At 40.6% G+C, this 19,150-nt stretch overlaps 1 protein-coding gene across 1 annotated transcript in view; it reads right to left on the bottom strand.

Moving 5' to 3' along the window:
- LAMA1 (laminin subunit alpha 1) overlaps nucleotides 1-19,150 on the bottom strand; it is a 149,815-nt gene that overhangs the window by 26,343 nt on the left and 104,322 nt on the right. The window contains exons 37-51 of the mRNA XM_036874290.1: nucleotides 18,144-18,354; nucleotides 17,845-17,961; nucleotides 17,565-17,728; nucleotides 15,493-15,628; nucleotides 14,895-14,988; nucleotides 12,574-12,690; nucleotides 10,160-10,342; nucleotides 9,696-9,850; nucleotides 8,208-8,351; nucleotides 7,087-7,220; nucleotides 6,086-6,236; nucleotides 5,202-5,326; nucleotides 2,176-2,326; nucleotides 1,385-1,529; nucleotides 755-896 (exon numbers count right to left, since the gene is read on the bottom strand). Coding sequence (XP_036730185.1) covers nucleotides 755-896; nucleotides 1,385-1,529; nucleotides 2,176-2,326; nucleotides 5,202-5,326; nucleotides 6,086-6,236; nucleotides 7,087-7,220; nucleotides 8,208-8,351; nucleotides 9,696-9,850; nucleotides 10,160-10,342; nucleotides 12,574-12,690; nucleotides 14,895-14,988; nucleotides 15,493-15,628; nucleotides 17,565-17,728; nucleotides 17,845-17,961; nucleotides 18,144-18,354 — 2,169 coding nt within the window. The remainder of the gene's footprint in view (nucleotides 1-754; nucleotides 897-1,384; nucleotides 1,530-2,175; nucleotides 2,327-5,201; nucleotides 5,327-6,085; nucleotides 6,237-7,086; nucleotides 7,221-8,207; nucleotides 8,352-9,695; nucleotides 9,851-10,159; nucleotides 10,343-12,573; nucleotides 12,691-14,894; nucleotides 14,989-15,492; nucleotides 15,629-17,564; nucleotides 17,729-17,844; nucleotides 17,962-18,143; nucleotides 18,355-19,150) is intronic.

The raw sequence follows: 19,150 nt of genomic DNA, 5'->3' as shown, positions 1-19,150 counted from the left end.
AACTTTCACATACATTATTCATTCTAATCACCAAAAGGGGAATCCAGATAAGTCTGCAGAAAGCATGATTCTTTTTTTTTTTTGTCACCAAAAAGATTCTACTACTCTAGAATGTCTGGACAGGAGAGTGACGTGTGATGGGAAGTGGGTCTCCAAATACTGCACAGTAACAATTTTTAGATGTTTTATAGGCAATAAATAGAAAATCATAAATTCTATTGCAGAAGGCTTTCTTTACTTCCCAATTATATGGCATACTAATCAAAACAGAACATTATGGGTTAAATTGTGTTTCCCCACCCCAACCAAAAGATTTTGAAGTCCTAACCCCCAGTACCTGTGAATGTGACCTTATTTGAAAATAGGGTCTTTACAGTTGTAATCAAGTTAAGGTGAGGTCAGTAGGGTAGGTCCTAATCCAGTATGACTGGTATCTTTATAAAAAGGGGAAATTTGGACACTGAGAGACACACACAGAGGGAAGACAGTGTGTCCACACAGATAAAGAATGCCACCTACAAGCTGAGGAATGCCTGAAGCTACTAGAAGCTCAGAGACAAGCATGGAACAGATTTTTTCTCACAATCCTCAGAAGGAAGCGGCCCTGCTGACACCGGATTTTGGAACTGTAGCCTCCAGAACTGTGAGAGAACACATTTCTGTTGTTTAAGCTGCCCAGTCTGTGGAACTTTGTTACGGAAACTAAGGCAGTTGGTAATTAGGGACATGAAAATTCTGCAATGTGGTATCATACCTTACAACTCTTGACCTAGGTAATCCACCCACATAAATTGGATCCTTATCTAGACGATTGAGGTCAGAAGATGCTCCTGGAGTTTCCCCTTGCTTGGTTTCTTTGTAGCTGGTGTTATAGGCATCAATAACTGCTAGGAGTCCTAGAGAAGATCAAGAGGAATAGACAAGAAAATGAGTCATTTTCTACAATAAAGTAAACACAGACGTCTAACAAAGTTCATTTACAAAGGCATATTCTTTTACATTCTGCAAATTTGACCAGGGGATGTTCTTGACTGTTAAAGGACAAATGAAAACCCTCTTTACAGAAGTCAATAAATCCAGAATATACATGCTAAATGGTAGCAGTATGTGTGTGAAAGAAAATAGAATCAATTTGATCCTTGATTCCAATTCAGCATTTAACGTTAAATAATGCATTTGGAAACCATAGACAAAGAGAATTAGAATATTCCTCCAGCAAAATGTGAATCCTGGTGCTTAGTATTCCAAACAAAACAATGGCTTTTGATTAGAATATCATTTAAGAATACCTAGAAAGCTAAAGTAAAAAAAGACTGCTGACTTTGGAAAGATTTCTATTCCAATGAGGGTGACCGACATTCCGTCCATCTACCTGTGCATTTACCTTGCTTTCTGTTTCGCTGGAAGGCAATTTTGTACCAGGTTCCATTATTATAGCGTCTGTCGGTAATGAGAGCAAGAGGCCCAGAACCCAGGTCAACTGTAACTCTAACTCTGCCATCGACCAGGTCGATGGATAAGAAGTCTTTCTGTAAAAAAGAAAAGAGTTACCCAAGTCTACATTATTATCACAAGATTTCCTTTCTCTCCAAGTCAGGGATGGCGGAAACCTCCTACAGTCAAACTGAGAAAACAGGATCTGGCCCAACAGTCCAAAATTAAAAGTGTCCACAAAGGCTTTCTAGAATAATATACAGACATGTGTCAGATAAACTCATGGTCATCAAAATCTACAATGCAGGAAGAGAAGTGGAATCTATTTTTTTCATTTAGGTTGACAACTGGGCCAATCCTAAAAATAAAACTAGAAGATTGAGAAAAATCAGCAGCACGTAAGATAAAAATAAGAACATGAACTTCCTGTGATGCAATTCAAATAAGGTGGTCAGAGTGAGTAAAACAAGACGTCTTATTCAAGCTCAAAATTTAATAATAAATGTTTAACTGATATTTATAATGATAGAAAGCTATTTTCTACTTGATATGCTTCTATATTTTCCAAACTTTCTTCAATGATTTTGTACTGATAAATCATTTAAAATGGGGGGCTAGTATGGCATACATATGTACATATTATACTAGCATGTGCTCAGAAAACAATCATTAAACATAAATATCCTCATAGCAATCCAACTGTATATACACAGTAGGGTGCAGGGCCCCACAGACTCTTACGGTGCCATTTGAAGCCAGGTAGAGAAGCAGCCCATTAGGTGAAAAGGTACTAAAAAGCATAATTATCTGCGTCACAGTAGCCCGGAGCATCTTCTCCATGACAGAATACCCACTCCCATCAAAATGGAAGGAAGCATCTTCATTTTGGGGGCTGCAAGGAGAGAAGGTGAAATACAATCTGTTCTTAGGAAGGTAGTTAAAGAGAACACATGTTACTGAGTTCTTCCTCACAAAAGTTGTGATAGAGCATTTATTTCCATAATTTGATAACAAGTATAAGTCATAATATCTTAAAATATGCTCCCCATGAAATTATGCGAGACAAGCACCTAGTTGCCTTGTAAGGAAATGAAAGTTAACGTGGGCAGTGTTCACTGTAGTAAAAAGAAATTCCCTCAAAGGATGGATTACTGCTATAAATAGTTCTACTTAGTGACTAGATTTTCATTTGTTCTAATTCCCTTTAATGTGACTTTGATGTCCCTTAATGTCTAGTTTCCTTTAATGTCCTTTCTTAATTCCAGCACTTTCAGAATAAATTTTATATTGGCATGTATCACCTTATGCTCATTTTTAACTAATTCAACTAAACTGGACTAATGATGGAAAACAAGTATGTACCAATGTGCCAGAAGGATCAGTTTATAAAAATATCATTGACAAAAAAGAATCTCAAAAATCTGCAGGATGAGCTTACAGCAGTTATATACCATGGACCCCAGCACTTCTTAGATAAGTGTTTTCCAGTTTTCCCCACGTCTCAAAAAGCTGACTTGATTCACTCTTCAGGTACAAAGTACTTAGAACATATCATTATTATGTTCAAAAAGTACTTTTCTGGAATGTCATAGGGCTCGAGAGTGAATTAGATTAGGGTGTTCTGGGGTATGAATTTGCACTTCTCCCAGTTGAAGGTGTAATAACCACTCTGTGTCACATCTCCAAGCAGGAACAGAATAACCCAACAGTGAAACTGTTTCCATTAACAAAACAAAATGGAGCAGTGCTTTGTAAAACCTGAGGTTTCAAATTTATAGCTTTCTACAGTCCTGCTTTTTCTAAAAATTTCTGTCTCGAGATCTCTTATAAGGAAGTATATCTTTAAGGAAATGCACTCTGCATAAACAAACTGTGGCCTAATTCTCAATTATTTAATCCTTAAAACTTTGGCCTCCTAGAAGCATGTCCCATTGCTTTATCTTTTGGCAACCGGTTTCATGTAGCTAAGGACACACACTCTAGAACCAGATTGCTAGGGTTCAAATCCCAGCTCCCCAACTTACTAGCTGTGTGACCTCAGAAAAGTTACCTAACCCCTCTGTGTCTCATTTCCTTCATTTGTAAATTAGGGGTAATACTAGAACCTCTCTGGAAGGGCTATACATGATTTAATACACGTAAAGTTCTTTAAACGGTGCCTGGTACATAGCAAATATTCACTCTGGTTTAGCTCTGAGTATTGCACTGTGTTCAGAGGTCCTAGTGGGGTCCCATTTTGCCTATTAAAAGCTGAGCCTCAAAGATTAAGTTCTTGCCCAAGAACACACACAAGAAAATGCAAAGCCAGGTTTCAAACGAAATTCCAGAAATCCGTCTGCCCTCTCCCTCCCCAGAGCTCAGGAGTTCTCTGTTCTCAGGAAGGTTGAGTCTTTGCTTCTGGCTTCTCTCCTTCAGCAGGGTCTGCCCAAGTCAGGTGGCCACCAAGAGGGATGAATGCAAAGGAAACGACGACTGAATGCGATTCTCCTGAGAAGGCTCACATCCCTCGGGTCAGCGGCACATTTCTGGGGCTCATCCCCTGTGGGTCAGACTTCCGTTCTATAACCATGAGGACCGTGTGCCTTTCCCCAGCTGGGCCTCAGGAAGGCAGCTCCAGGCCCCTGCCTGGGTAAGAGGCCGGGACAAATGACAAAGGGTCTGCCACAGCACTTCATGGCTGGCTCTCCTCCAGTGCCCAGCATTTATGGGGGGCCGGGGGGAGCCCTGCGGTCAGCAGGACTGGGCAGATGCCCTCCCTCCCAGCTCTCAGCCCCGTGACCCTGGAAGAATGACTAGACTGCTCTGATCCAAGCTGTCACTGAAGAGATGGGGACCCGTCAGACTCCGTGCAGCTGTCACGTGAGTGAGGAGGCATCACTCGGGCCCCAACCCCAGGATGCTCTACCTACTATTGCCCCTACAGCGCGGAGCTCTTTTTTATGTTACCACAAAAAAGTATTTTAGGTAATTTTCCGTAGACCATGAGACAATGGAGGAGATAAGCTTGGGTGACTGATGTTGCTATCACCAGTATGGAGCAGAGGGCCCAGAAACAGATGACTGTCCGGTCAAGGTCAGCCGTGCAGCCAATGCTCTATTGCAACAGCCTCTCAAAACTAACACAAGAATAAAGGCCTGCTGACTAAATGAAAGTTTTTTTCCCATATTTAGATGTGAACTGTTAGAATCAATGGTTTATTTTATACTATCCTTGAAGGATCTGAGAGATTGTTCATAATTATAAACATACGCTGACACCATGTTAAAGAAGTGTAAGTATATTCAAAGAGGAATAAAAAAAAATCGGTTAGCTTACTTGGTAATATAAATCAAAGTTAAAGGTAAATGATTATATTAAGAAAAAAATTTTTTAAATCTAAAGGACATCAATGGACCATGCTAATGATTTAATAATGGAAAATTACACACAAAGGTAAAAAGCGCAATGAATTCTAATTACTGGACCGCTCAAATGGATTCCATTGCTAGAAGTAGTTTATTAACTCACTGAGCTAAAGTTTTTGGCTAGTAGGTAGGGGCCCTTATCTAAACTGAAGACAGTTTAATCCATTTACAAATGTAGGCATAAAGCACCTATTTGTGTCTACTTCAGCACTTGCAAAGTATGTTCTATGGAACGTAAGCAGCTCTTTTTAAAAAGAGTTCAGGGTCAAATGAGTTTGGGAAATGCTGCAACTCTAACCTTCTCCCGGGACAGTGTCACCGTGCATATCAGCATCTTACGTGTTACTCATGGGGCACGTTACCTTCCAAAGCAGCCATGGCACTTCCCCTCCCTTTCAATATAGTTCCATAGGCCAATCGACTGTCCATTCAAGAAGGCCTCTCCCATGCAGCCTTTAAAATGAGTAACCTTCACAGCAGGAGACTTCTAATGTAAACAAACAAACAAACATAATCCAAGTATATTTGGTGAAAAGAAATATATTCTCTAAGTGCACAAAACTCCTCCTTGGGAGCTCAGATCTAACAGATCCAAATTTTGAGAAAACAACATCCAGGAAAACGACCAGTCTGTGATCGCTGAACTTCCTTCCAATTATGAATTGGAATCCTAGAATGAGTGACAGCAGGACAAGATCTCAAAGGTCATGTCAGTTACTAGGGTCCCTGGAGAGAAGGCCCTTTAACTAATGAGGAAAGAGACCCAGAGAATGTGGTCAGTGGTGAGGGCCTGCCGGGAACTGGGACCCTTACTCTCATTTCAGAGCACTGAACCAAGTCCAGGTGACTGAACTTTATTGGGTGAGAGGTTAACTGATGTAATAAAATATATACGATGGGCTCTTTTGCTAACTGCTAATTAGTATTAGTCTACCACTAGAGTCAGAATAGAGATAAAGGGAGTTTACAGAAATTCATGTGGAATATTGAGTTTCCTCTTTTATTATTGGGGAAAAAAAACAAATAATAAAATGAACCATCGGCTTCTTTTCCATTATGCTATCTATTAAGCATGATCCTTTACAAAACCAACCCAACTCTGCAGATGAACTGTCATTAAACAAAATAATAGAAGCAGGAAAATCTTCATCTGCCTAGAATATTTTCAAACATTTAAAAATATTTATTTTATACATTGGTAAAATCAGCCAATCAGCACTGTTCAGATGAACGTTCAGAAGGTTACCTTGATCTGTCCTCCAAGCCCTCCAACAAACATTAGTGTTGAATTGTTTACATCCAGAACATTAGCTGTTCCAGGGGATTTACTTGTTTTTGGTGGTGGCTTCTGAGATGCACTCATTTCCTTTACACTCAACGAACCAATGTTTCCAAACCTAAGGGTCACAGAGTTGCAAAAAGAGCACCTGCAGAATTGCAAGTTGGTCCACATACACACACATCTGTTTCACACACCGCCTCCATCCGCTTCTGCCCATGTCTCCAGCTGGTCTCCCTGCTTCCAGTCTTGCCCATCCCGCCCCTAGTTTGCACTCCAAAATCTTGTGGAGTATTTCTTCTTAAAACATAAATTCCATCATGTTACCTCCTTGCTTAAAATAGTTTCAGATAATGAACTAAATATATTTGGAACGGTCTACTGCCTTTATTATTACCCCATTTTTTCAAATAACAAAGTAAAAATCAGAAATTTCCAACAACACACCATCACCAACCAACTGTGATATTACAGAAAAGTGAAAAGAAAGCTATACCTACAGCCGCTTAACAGCAGTTGCCTCTGGGGAGGGGCTTTAAAAGGAAGAATTTTGCTTCGTGCCTGAATTTTGAGAAAACGCATCCCCCACTTGTACCCTCATCTTCTGTCCTACTTGTACCACTGCCAGCCATGTGGCATCTCCACCACGCTGCACTTTACTCCCCTCTGCTGGGGCGCAAACATTTTACTGGGTTGGCTGCCTCAGACTTGGACCTAACATTCTAAAGGCAACATAAACTTTTAACTTTTTTCTTCTTTTGATTGTTGGTTTTGCTAACAAACTTTATTTCTTCTGTAATAATGAAAAAAAATTATTTCTATAGTTAATCTAAACCAAGTATTCTTTCACTATAATCTGACTTCCCAGAAATTTCAAAGACTGTTATATGATGTTACAAACATGTAATTACTTATAAGATGCAGTTAAAAAAAAAAGTGAGATGCTCAGAGGGAACTTTCTCTGCTACCTGGTTACATAGATACTGTGCCATTTGCTGTCATCAATCGGGAAGTCTGGAAATTCCAAACGTGTGGACCCGGAGCCCAAATCCCAGAGGAAGGCCACTTTCCCTCGCCGCATCTCCACTGCCAGGAAATCAGCCTGGGGTGCAGGGCATGAGTTGGGATGAGTTCACATGCCAGACTGTGTGCATGACTACCAAAACACTTTAAAAGATGAGTCCTTACAGCATTTTCTCTATTTTTAAAAATTTTTTTAAAGTAGGAAACAAAGAAGATCGTCTTTTGTCTTTAAATGCTCCCCTCCCTGGAGCTGGAGCATGACCTGAAGTATTGGTACTGGAGATAGTGGCCACCGTTGGCCATCACCGCCCACCACCCTTGCCCAGCGTAGCCCTCCATGAAGCCTCCCATGAAGTTCTCCAAGAAAACTTGCTGGGGGTTACCAGCCTCTACCGGGGTCATGAAGGGAGTCATTGCACTTGTTTGTTTGCCCAGTCTGAGAAGGCAATGCATGAACGTGAGATGTACAGCAAGACAGGAGCCATGAAATCCTACATCACGGACTGACCTGTGCTTTGCACCTTGTATCTTAAGAAGACATTTCAGATGGCATTTGTGCTTGCTAATATTTTCTGCCCTAACATACCCAAGGGCTCTGACCTGTTCCCAAGGACACAGTCAAATGAATCAATAGTCTTCCACAGGGGACGCGCCCTCTGGGAACCCTGGGAATCTCGCTGGGTGGAAGAGCCTGGGGGGAAGCTTGACGATTCTGATATGCCCCTTGTGGTGCACGCCTCCACTCCTGGTAACAGCCGCCCAGGTCGACAGACCCAAAGCACAACTCCGTGGCTTCAGAGGTCACAGGAGACATTAAGAAAAGCTCTGTCCCACAGCTCACAGTTAAGATGGCAGAGGGAGGTATTTTCATAAATGCCGCTCTTCTCCTCGCAGGCATTCAGTTCTGTAGTTTGATTATTTTTAATCTAATGTTACCAGTTTAGCAAAAGGTTAGTTCTCGTAGAAGAATTAGTGATTTCACAAAGGCCCTATTTTTTTTTAACCAATTCAGAAAATACACTCTGTCCCTTAGAGACTCAGCGTTGCTTCTGCAGGTCATACTCACACTGGTGCTGCTCCCCAGGTAGAAGAGAAGGTTGTCAGGTTCGCTCGTCTTCACATTTAGTGTTAAGCTGTTATAGTTGGTAGAAGAAATCTGAGGCTGGTAGGCCCGGATACAGTCTCTGTCTGCAGACACAGCAACTTTGATCTGTAGAAGGAAAAGGGAAGTGTCCCTAAGTGCCTAAAAATCATTTAGGGCCCCATAGTGGCAGCACGCCTGGAGTTGAACAGTGCTATTCTGTTCCAGATCGTCACTGCTAGTAGGTTTCCTCTCTGGATAATGCACAATGCTTCGTGTCTCATAAGCTGAAAATCAGATGATGCTGAAACTTATTTTATTTGGTAAAATATTTTAATATGGAAAAGTCAGTCAGGTTTTAAAAGGAAATTTTATGTTGGGAACTCTATCATGTGAGATTTAATTCCTTAAAGACAAGGAGCTTATCCAAATCACCTTGGAATCTTATAGCTGACACAGGACATTTGATGATCATTTATGGAATAAATGGAGGGTTGATCTACTTATTCAGCAAATATTTATAGAGCAGTTATTTCACTTACATATTTCTCTGATAAGTAATTACTTGCATATAATCCTTATATTAACCTTCAAGATTATAAGTTTATATTAACCAGAGCACTTGGAACCATCCAACGGGTTTACATTTATTTGGTGACTGGAACTAAAACAGATGGAAACCAGAGCTCTTGTAAACCTACAGCCCTTTTCCCAAAGTGAAGTCACTCAGGGATCAAAGAATCCAGAGCTCCTTTTTCTTGGCTAGAAACTTCAGGAAGATACTCTTTAGACCAGAGGTCACATCTATTGTCTATAGGTCCCCAGGAGCATGACAAATGATATTCTCTCAAGTCTTATTTCCCTGAAATGCCTCTCCTTGAGCGCACGGCCAATGCCATGTGCCGAGGACGGCCAGGAAACAGTCTCTCAAATTGTGTGTTTTATGCAGTTAGTGACCTGGATTTGTGCAGCATTCATGCAATTCAAGCTGTTTTGTCAGAATCATAGAGATGAGGCCCACACTGTATGAACATTCTGAAGAGTACCTGGATTATGAACACAAAGTTGGTAAAACGATGGAAATTGCACCATATGCAACCAATGAGACTTAGAGTCATGCTGACACTCAGACCTAATGTGTTCTGCACCATCTAGCTAATTGGTGCAGATCTATAAATCTAGGCCACGATGATAAATGTCCATAAGGACACAGAGATCTCTTTGCCAACAACATTCTGAAACACACCAAAAAAAGCAGGACTCAAAGAAAATGAGACTAATTAAATAGACTTAAATAGACTTAGGTAAATATATATAAGACAAGGCTTTAAATATACTTGGAGACAAGGCTGTGAGGAATCTGGGGTTACTGAGAGCTGGTTAGTAGGAAGCGTGACCGAAGGCCCTTTGCGCAGGAGGCCTCTGGGACTTGCAGTTCCAGAAGCCTCAGCTGCAGGGGTGCTGGGCACTCACAGACGCTGCTTGCTTCCGGGCCTGGCTGATCAGCAGTTTGATTTCTGATAGGTTTCTGCTCAGGTTCTCTTCTAACATCTTCAGAGGCTTCAGCCGATCAAATAAAAGGTTCGCTTGTGTTTCCACATCTTTGACTTTTCTTCCAGCTAACAAAGCTAAAATATGAGGTGGCGAGAAAGTTGGCAGGAGGGAGGAAACAAGAGAAATGAACTGGTCATTACTAATGCACTGGATAAACTAGAATATCCTAATAATCAAATCCTTGGCATTTTGGTAAATATATGAAAAATGCACCAGCACAAGGCATCACCCAAGGCCCTTCTCTTTTTATAAGTGCAAATCCAGATGTTGGTGCATTTTTATTTTTTAGGACTGCAGTTTGTGAACAAGGCACCACTGTGCCCTTGGCAAACTCAAACGGCTCGACACAGACTTTCCTAATGGGAGGGGAGACCACGACCTACTGGTCACTGAGGAGTCACGGAGGAGTTTGTCTGTTTCTCGTAACGTGGCATTAACCCTGGACAGGTCACTGGACGTATTCAACAGCTTCTGGCCCAATCCCACGATGTTCTTTAGCGTGCTCATAGCGCTCTGATTTGCAGATGTGGCCAGCTCTTTGATTTTGGCGCCTTTGTCTCTGACACCTGAAATAAATTTATACGCAAGCATGCACTCTGGTGGTTAAACACAGAGAAAACCATAAAACCACAAAAATTGTAATTTTACAGAGACACATGTTACAGAATTTTTTGCTGGTTGTTGAACACAAAAGGGGGCTTCTGTTTTTAATGGCAATATTAAGGCTGCATGTCATACGCTCTACTGCTTCCTTTTACGGATGAATGAAATATTTTTGATGACAACCCTCTGTACTGAAATATGATTTCAATACACAACGAGATGCCATGTGCTCAGTGTCTTACATATTAATTAATTAATTAATTAATTTAAACTTCTTTCTTTGGTCCCTTTCCTATCACTCCCTTCTCATGGTCATTAACGCCGTCTCCAAATCATTCTGCGTCTACATAAGAAGGTTTGGGAATTTAAATCTGTAGGTGACATGGAAATATCCTAGGCTAGAGGAAGTGTACCTGCCCACAACATCAACTGGCTGTTATTTCCATAACAGTGCAGTAAAAACTAAACAGTCACTAAAGATAAAGTGGAATTCAGTTATTCTAGAAAATCTGGTTGATGGGTTTTTTTTAAAGGCACTCGTATTCATTTTTAAAGTGTTTAATCACAAACGGGGCAAAGATTAACACTAGAAGAAGCTGGATGAAGGGTATGCAGGTGTTCTTTTTACTCTTCTTGCAACTTTTTGGCAAGTTGGAAATTGCTTCCAAATAAAAAGTTATTTTTGAGTGCTTGATCAACATACACCATGTATCCTTAAAAACAGATAAATAAGAGAAAAAGAAATTTCCATATCAGAAAATGTTCCATTGATTTAAGTCAGTCCAAAGCACCGCAAGTCCAGCTCCCCACAGTAACTTTCATGCTTATAAGATGAACCAGCAGACAGAAGAACTTTGGAGATGTTTGGCTATCTTATAGGACTTTTAAAATAATCTTATAAAGAAAAAAGAAAAGGTTGAAGGAGTGTAAAATAAATAAATCACCACAGCACAACTCGCCTGTGTTATACTTTTAAAAAGTTATCCTATTTAAAATTTTAATGAACACTGCATTTCCAAACCATCAATATTAAAGTGATCTATTTTATAGAACTACCATACGACCCAGCAATACCATTACTGGGCATATACCCTGAGAAAACCATAATTCAAAAAGAGTCATGTACCAAAATGTTCATTGCAGCTCTATTTACAATAGCTAGGACATGGAAGCAACCTAAGTGTCCATCATCGGATGAATGGATAAAGAAGATGTGGCACATATATACAATGGAATATTACTCAGCCATAAAAAGAAATGAAATGGAGTTATTTGTAGTGAGGTGGATGGAGTTAGAGTCTGTCATACAGAGTGAAGTAAGTCAGAAAGAGAAAAACAAATACAGTATGCTAACACATATATATGGAATCTAAGGAAAAAAAAAAAAAAGGTCATGAAGAACCTAGTGGCAAGATGGGAATAAAGACACAGACCTACTAGAGAATGGACTTGAGGATACGGGGAGCGGAAAGGGTAAGATGTGACAAAGAGAGAGAGTGGCATGGACATATATACACTACCAAACGTAAAATAGATAGCTAGTGGGAAGCAACCACATAGCACAGGGAGATCAGCTCTGTGCTTTGTGACCACCTAGAGGTGTGGGATAGTGAGGGCAGGAGGGAGGGAGATGCAAGAGGGAAGAGATATGGGAACATATGTATATGTATAACTGATTCACTTTGTTATAAAGCAGAAACTAACACACCATTGTAAAGCAATTATACTCCAATAAAGATGTTAAAAAAAAAAAGTGATCTATTTTAGAATGCTTATCGCCTCACAAAGGAAGATTTCTTTAATTTCCAAGCAAGAATTCTCTAATTTCCCACATTTGTAATGAATCTAGCATTTCCCCCTAAAGCAGGAACATTCCAGCTTCTTTACTTCCTGGCTTCTTTGAATGGCCCTTCTTTCATCTCAGGCCCATTTTAAAAGTAAGCAATTAACACGGTAGCATAAAGAATCTAAGGCTTTTGTTTTTCAGGTATAATTCTACTACTTCAATGCAGGTGTTCTGATGTTATAAAAAACATAGCGATCTTCACTTCCAAACCATATTCCTCTATGGATCTTGGCCTCATTTCGGGTGAGGGGTCTCCATCAGACTTGAGGCAGGTCTTCCTCATGCTCATGTGTAAGGGTTTTGCAGCGAGAAGATAATAATTAAATCAAGAACCCCCTTTCCACTTACCTTCAGGAATTGCTCTAAGTATCAAGAGTGATTCATTGGTCTGCTTAGTAATTTTATCAGCATTCTCTTGAAATCTCTTTGCAGTATTTTTCAATTCACTCAGTTCCAATGCGATACCTATTCAAAGGGGAAAAAGTGTTCCCTTTTAGGCTAGTCCTAAAAAGTTGCCTAGATGAGAGTTTTATCATTCCTGACCCATCTATAAAATCAGCAGCTTTCTACAGAGACCCCAAATATTGAAAGTTTTTCCAGCAAGACTTAGCACCACTCGTTATAAAAATTGTGTGTTTGGGGGCTTACTTGATCATTTTTTCTACTTTGTTTCCCTTCTCACTAACATTTCTTCCTCAATTCATGCCCAATTTAATTAGAGCTCTAGGGTGAAAAACTGTGTTTAAGTCACTCAGTCTTAATCAGACTTACTAACTTCCTATCCACACCCAAATCTTGGCCACCTTTGTCCCCTAGGTTGTAAGACCCCAAACACGGGCTCCTGCTCTGGAATCTTCTTCTCAGTCCCCCACCTGCTTCTCAGCCAGGGTCCCTCCCCTACTTTCCTGCTCCCTTCTAACCACCCAATAGGCACTCAACTCATCCTCCTTCATGTTTGATCAAAGCTGTTGGATCAAAGCTTTTACTTTTAAAATTGCTGTTCATAATACACAATCACATTTGGATTCTGAACGCCTGGTTAAAAAATAAATTATTGATAAAATCCATGATGAACATGATGGTTCTGCGTAGTTTTAATTGCCAGAAAGTTCACTATTTTGTGGCCTACAAAATAGCTTTAGTTATGTAAACTAAAGCTACCACCCATCAACAGTGATGCTAGAGTTTGTGTTTAAAGCTTTATGGGGGGCTTCCCTGGTGGTGCAGTGGTTGAGAATCTGCCTGCCAATGCAGGGGACACGGGTTCGAGCCCTGGTCCAGGAAGATCCCACATGCCGCGGAGCAACTAGGCCCGTGAGCCACAACTACTGAGCCTGCGCGTCTGGAGCCTGTGCTCCGCAGCAAGAGAGGCCGCGATAGTTGAGAGGCCCGCGCACCGCGATGAAGAGTGGCCCCCGCTTGCCACAACTGGAGGAAGCCCTTGCACAGAAACGAAGACCCAACACAGCCATAAATAAATAAATAATAATTAAAAATGAATATACGCTTTAAAAAAAAAAGCTTTATGATCGAGAATTAGGGACTTTTTATATTGTGAGATGAACATAAATTCTAAATTGTGCCACTCACAGAGAAACAAAAAATATGCACCTATCCAAGCCCTTGGCTCAGACAGCAGTGGAAGGGTCTAGGACTGGACATGGAAGTAGTCTAAGGGGTATGAGCCTTGTTTATGGCCCACTATTTACTCCCACAGGAAAAGACAATATTTTTGTTGTATTAGAGTATATTAAGGTGATAGGTACACTATACGTTATATTTATTTATTTATTTATTTATTTTTGGCTGTGTTGGGTCTTCGTTTCTGTGCAAGGGCTTTCTCTAGTTGCGGCAAGTGGGGGCACTCTTCATCGCGGTGCGCAGGCCTCTCACTATCGCGGCCTCTCTTGTTGCGGAGCATAGGCTCCAGACGCGCAGGCTCAGTAGTTGTAGCTCACGGGCCTAGTTGCTCCGTGGCATGTGGGATCTTCGTGGACCAGGGCTCAAACCCACGTCCCCTGCATTGGCAGGCGGATTCTTAACCACTGCGCCACCAGGGAAGCCCCACTGTACGTTATAAAACTTGTATGTTTCTCTTACACAACAGATTCCTCTGCCATTTTGTGTTATGCTTATTGGATAACTCTTACATATGCCAAAACTGCTTACTGAAACTCTTGGGAAAAATGAAACTGCATGGGTCTTTTTTAAAGACCTTTATTTTAAATCAATAATGATTTAATTCAGTAATTATTTAATAAGAACCTACCACGAGTCTAACATTACATTAGCCCTATGAAGAAGACACAAGAGGAATCAAACATAATATATCTCTTCAAGAGACTGTGAAACCCTGAGAGATGAATAGAGAAGCACATGAAATCACAGGTAACCTGACAAACGCTATGAAGAACTAAAGCAGCGAGTAGAGGTTTTGGTTCTCACGGAAGGCTTATCGAGTCTACGGAAGATTGGAGGGGACTGCACATTAAATGATATCACTAAAATAAAAATTATATGATATGTCTATGATAGGAAACTGGAATATTATTGTGACAAAGAAATGTTAAGCTTCAAATTGCTCCAGGAAAGATGAATGTTCTGGAAGTATGTTCAGAGATGTGCCCACAATCACTCCAATATCAACACAGTCCAAGCTGGAAACTGACCTCCATGCTTTCTGCTCAGGCTATTGCCTTCTTTTAGAAATTCAGCACTGCGCTGGACAGCTGCTTTCCCATGAGAAACAAGAGATTCTGAGGCCTGTAAAACAGAACAATTTAAACACAGCAACTGGAGGGCAGGGCGGAGGTGGAGAAAGCAACTCCATTCTATCAGAATAGCCTCCAGTGTAGCTCCAAACAAGGAAGTCAGCCAGATAACAGGCAGGGACAATTTAAACTGTCCTATCTTATGTTTAATGTATGTTCTAATTTGTGGCTGAAGAGAAAGAACACAGCCATTTTTAAATCTATAAACACGAAAACCAGCCGTTCAATGAAGATCTTCACCATGGGTAAGAAAAGCTGTCTCAAGTGGATATCAAGTAGCATTATCATTTTTGTTCTAAGAATTATTTATGACTTAGGAAATGAAAACTTACATCACATGATGACAGAAGCCTTAAACAGATCCCACCAGAAAAGAATGTTGCCAAGCATAAATTTAAGCCAGTGCATCTCTGCTCAAGCACCTCAGGGAAGGATCGCTGCCCCACAGTGCCCAGAAAAGGAAGGCACACACGGAAGCCCCCAGGGCATTTCTTACCACGCTCGCCTTGCTCCCAGTCCTGAGAGCATCTTTCACCAACTTCTCTGATTCTTCAATCAGGCTCCGGATGTTGGAATGGACATGGGTTGCACTGGTCGCATTTAGGGACACATGACTAACATTTCCAAGGCCACTGTGAAATCAACATATTTAGAGATGTTATGATCAACTAAACTGAACTACCCCACTATTCTTAAAAGCCTTCCAGTTTCTTCCCCCTTAGAGAATTATCATCAACAAGGAAGACAGGATTTCATGTCAACATGTAGATTCCCCTCTAACTCCAAAAGTAATCTTAAGAAGTGATAACACTAAGAACTGCTGTTTAATTAACACCCAAAGAAGAGATGACTGCTGTGTCCCATCTTTTAAACCATCCATTCTTTGATCTCTGTTCAAACCCCCTGCGTATGTCTGGGGTGCCGCTGCATGTTTGCATTGGTTGTAATCTCTCCTGCTACGGCATGTGTTAATTTAAAAAAAAAAAAAAAAGCTTTCCTAAGCATATATGAGGATGCTGAATCTTATTCCTCAAATAGTATAGAGCAATTTGAGGAAATTCACTAGGGGTTTTGGAGGAGCATCAGATAATATTTCAATCATCTGAACTTTACTCTTGTAAGTGGGCAAATCACTCAAGAAGTTGCCAGCTGGTAATGGTGCAATTTCATCCAGCTCACTCTAGCTTCAAAATGAAATCTGACAATTGACACATCTTTGCCTGCTGAGTAACCTACTTCATTTTCTTCCCGAGGTTATTGAGTTGGGTGACTCCCAAACCAGACACCAGCAGTTATTACTTGTTACTACTTCACTGGCAAAATTCAGTGACTTATAAATAAAAGCTAATAATGTTATTTAACTTTACGTATCACACCAAATTGCTTTTACTACTCATACTAAGTAATAAAGATTTTGTTGTAGCTATGCCTGTAGTCAGAACATTCTTTTCTCTTTTGGGAAACAATGAAAGATGAGGAAAGGAGAAGAACTGAGTATGTAATTCCATTTTCTGATTCCGACGGCAGACATAGGCGGTAGTGCTCAATGCAGCACATAATTTAAGCAATAGTCTATGTTATTCAATACATCGTTTTCAGTCGCTTTCACTGTGTGAGCTAATCTTTTATGGCAGCATTCCTCAAACTGGAAAAATATTTAATTTTCTCCTTCCACAAAACACACCCAACACACAGAAACACACATATTCCAGTGTGTCCAGACTTTTTCCACTCATAATTTATAACAGATTCTAAAGAAATAAATGTACCAACTAACAATATTGTGTAAATCACTGATAAGGCCTAAAACCCCGATTCCCTCATTTGCTGCACATTAGGTCACCTGAGTATCTTAAAAAAAAGGAAAAGTACGGCTCACATCCCACAGTCTTCGGGGGATGGGAGAGAGGCACGTGGACACAGACATCAGTATTTTAAAGTTCCCCAGGGTATTGCTGCAACAATTTGGGAACCACTGGCCCAAAGCTGTGCTTCTCATTTAAAGGTATTTTTAACAAGCTGAGGATATATTTGACAAATATCCAAAAATACATGTTAAAATTATGATAGTACAATGGTAGACCTTCAGGTAGTAGAAAGTAATGGAGATGGTATCTTTCAGGAGTTGGAAAACAGACTCCCAACACTTCTAATGGTCCAGGACGGGCAACCACAACCTGCATCCGCGCATAAAGCCCGCCGGATCACAAGGTCCAAGAAGACAAGATGTATAAATAAATCAGTATCTGGTTCTGTCCACATGCAACCTAACAGTAAAGTCCTGAGCACCAGGCAGATACATAAGGCCTCGATGGCTTGATATCAGAGCACAATATTTGTTTTCACTCCTATCTGGTTCAGTTTGCATTTTTCCATCGTACAGTCCTGCTGATGGTCAACCACGTTACCAGACACGGGAGAAAATCCTCCCTGCCATGGAAATAAAAGAGAAGTCTTCATTTTTAGACAAAAAAAGAATTTAACTCAACATGGTGATCAAAATAGCCATGCTTATCCTCTCTGATCCACAGATCACAACCTGAGAATTCCTGCAAGGTGTGGTCTCACCTGTCCAGAGCACCTGCCAGTCTCTGGAGCTCAGTGGCATGGTCCTCCGCTCTGTAGACAAGGTCCAGTGCTCTTCTTTTGGACATCTGCACGACCAGGTCATCTACGTGGTGCCTGATTTTGGCAGTCCACAGAAGCAGCTTATCCCGGTGATGCTCTAACTGCTACATAGAGAAATCGACATTGTGACTACATGTGCAACTATTTAACAATGTATCTGAGACGTGGGAAGATTCTCTGGAAACTTTGGGTATTGCAGCTGTGCTGAGTTGGGACTTACTGCTAGAGCCTTTCCTGAAGCATTTGCAGGTGCAGCGGCAGCATCAAGCAGCCCTCTTCCTTCGGCGATTAGCACTGACGTCAAGTTTTGTTCTTCTTGAACACGCAGCTTTTTATCCTGTAGCAAAAATCACCTCTAAGGATGCTTCCTAAAAGCAAGTCGGCTTCTGAACCTCGGTGCCTGACACTATGTGCTGAAGTTAGCCTTCGGGGCTCATTTTTTAAGAAGCTAAGACTGGTATCGTTTACATGGGAGAATTGGGTACCAGCTCTAATGGGGAGGGAGCTGGTGAGACTCACGTTGAACTCTCGCAGGTTGGCCCTGACGATGAGCAGCAGGTGACCGCTTTCCTGGGTCTTCCTCTCTGCTTCCCTCAGGAGCTCTTCTGCGGCCTGCACTTTACTGTTGTGTCTTGAAAGGAGGCTGCTTGCTGCTTCTTTTAATACCTCCAACTCTTCCTGTGGTTTCTGGTAATTTTTCTGAATTTGTGACAATAAATCTTCAGCAGCCCTGGGAAAATAATAGACGGTTCACATGGTAAGAAGTGAACAACAAAATTCATATCATTGAAATGATAGTGGAAGAAACTTTTTTTTTACACAGCAGGTTCTTATTAGTTATCCATTTTATACATATTCGTGTATATATGTGGATCCCAATCTCCCAATTCATCCCACCACCACTCCCCCCGACCCCGATAGTGGAAGAAACTTTTACATAATCGTTCTGAGTTTCTTTGTGACGTCCTAAGTGGTACCTCGTAATCTCTTAAAAAGGGAAACAGTTTTTCTAAGACAGCTATTAGTATGGCAGATTTACACTTTATCCTTAATAAACTCTCCTTATTCACAAACGTACTAACATATTTTAGTAATGGAATTAAAAGAAACCATCTCAGTGAATCTTGATTCAGAAAATTGGGACCATAGTCTGTGAATGACGGCAACTGAAATCTTTCATTATAATATGTCCAGAAATTGAAAAAAGGAGACTCTTCAGTGATTTGCTCTCAAGTTACCAGTGTATTTATACAATATAAAGGTTTTTCTGCAGCTAGTTAAAAAACAGATTTTATAAAAACTTTCAAATCCAAATTGCCATAAAGATATAATTTGTACCATTGATAAAAGCAAGCTTTAGGAAATTGAAAGACATTTTCCCCTATTCTTTTATAAATTGCTATTTCAATCAGATTTAAACTTAAAGCTCTATAGAATGATACAATTTTCCTACTACAGAACTTTGCAGTGGTTTAATATATCCCATTAACTTCTTGCTTCAATTTGTCAGAAGAACTTTGAAAAAT

This window comes from Balaenoptera musculus, chromosome 14, assembly GCF_009873245.2.
Source record: "Balaenoptera musculus isolate JJ_BM4_2016_0621 chromosome 14, mBalMus1.pri.v3, whole genome shotgun sequence".
NCBI classification, from domain to species: Eukaryota; Metazoa; Chordata; class Mammalia; order Artiodactyla; family Balaenopteridae; genus Balaenoptera; species Balaenoptera musculus.
The sequence above is the reverse complement of the archived record's forward strand: the minus strand, read 5'-3'. Positions and strand labels throughout refer to the sequence as shown.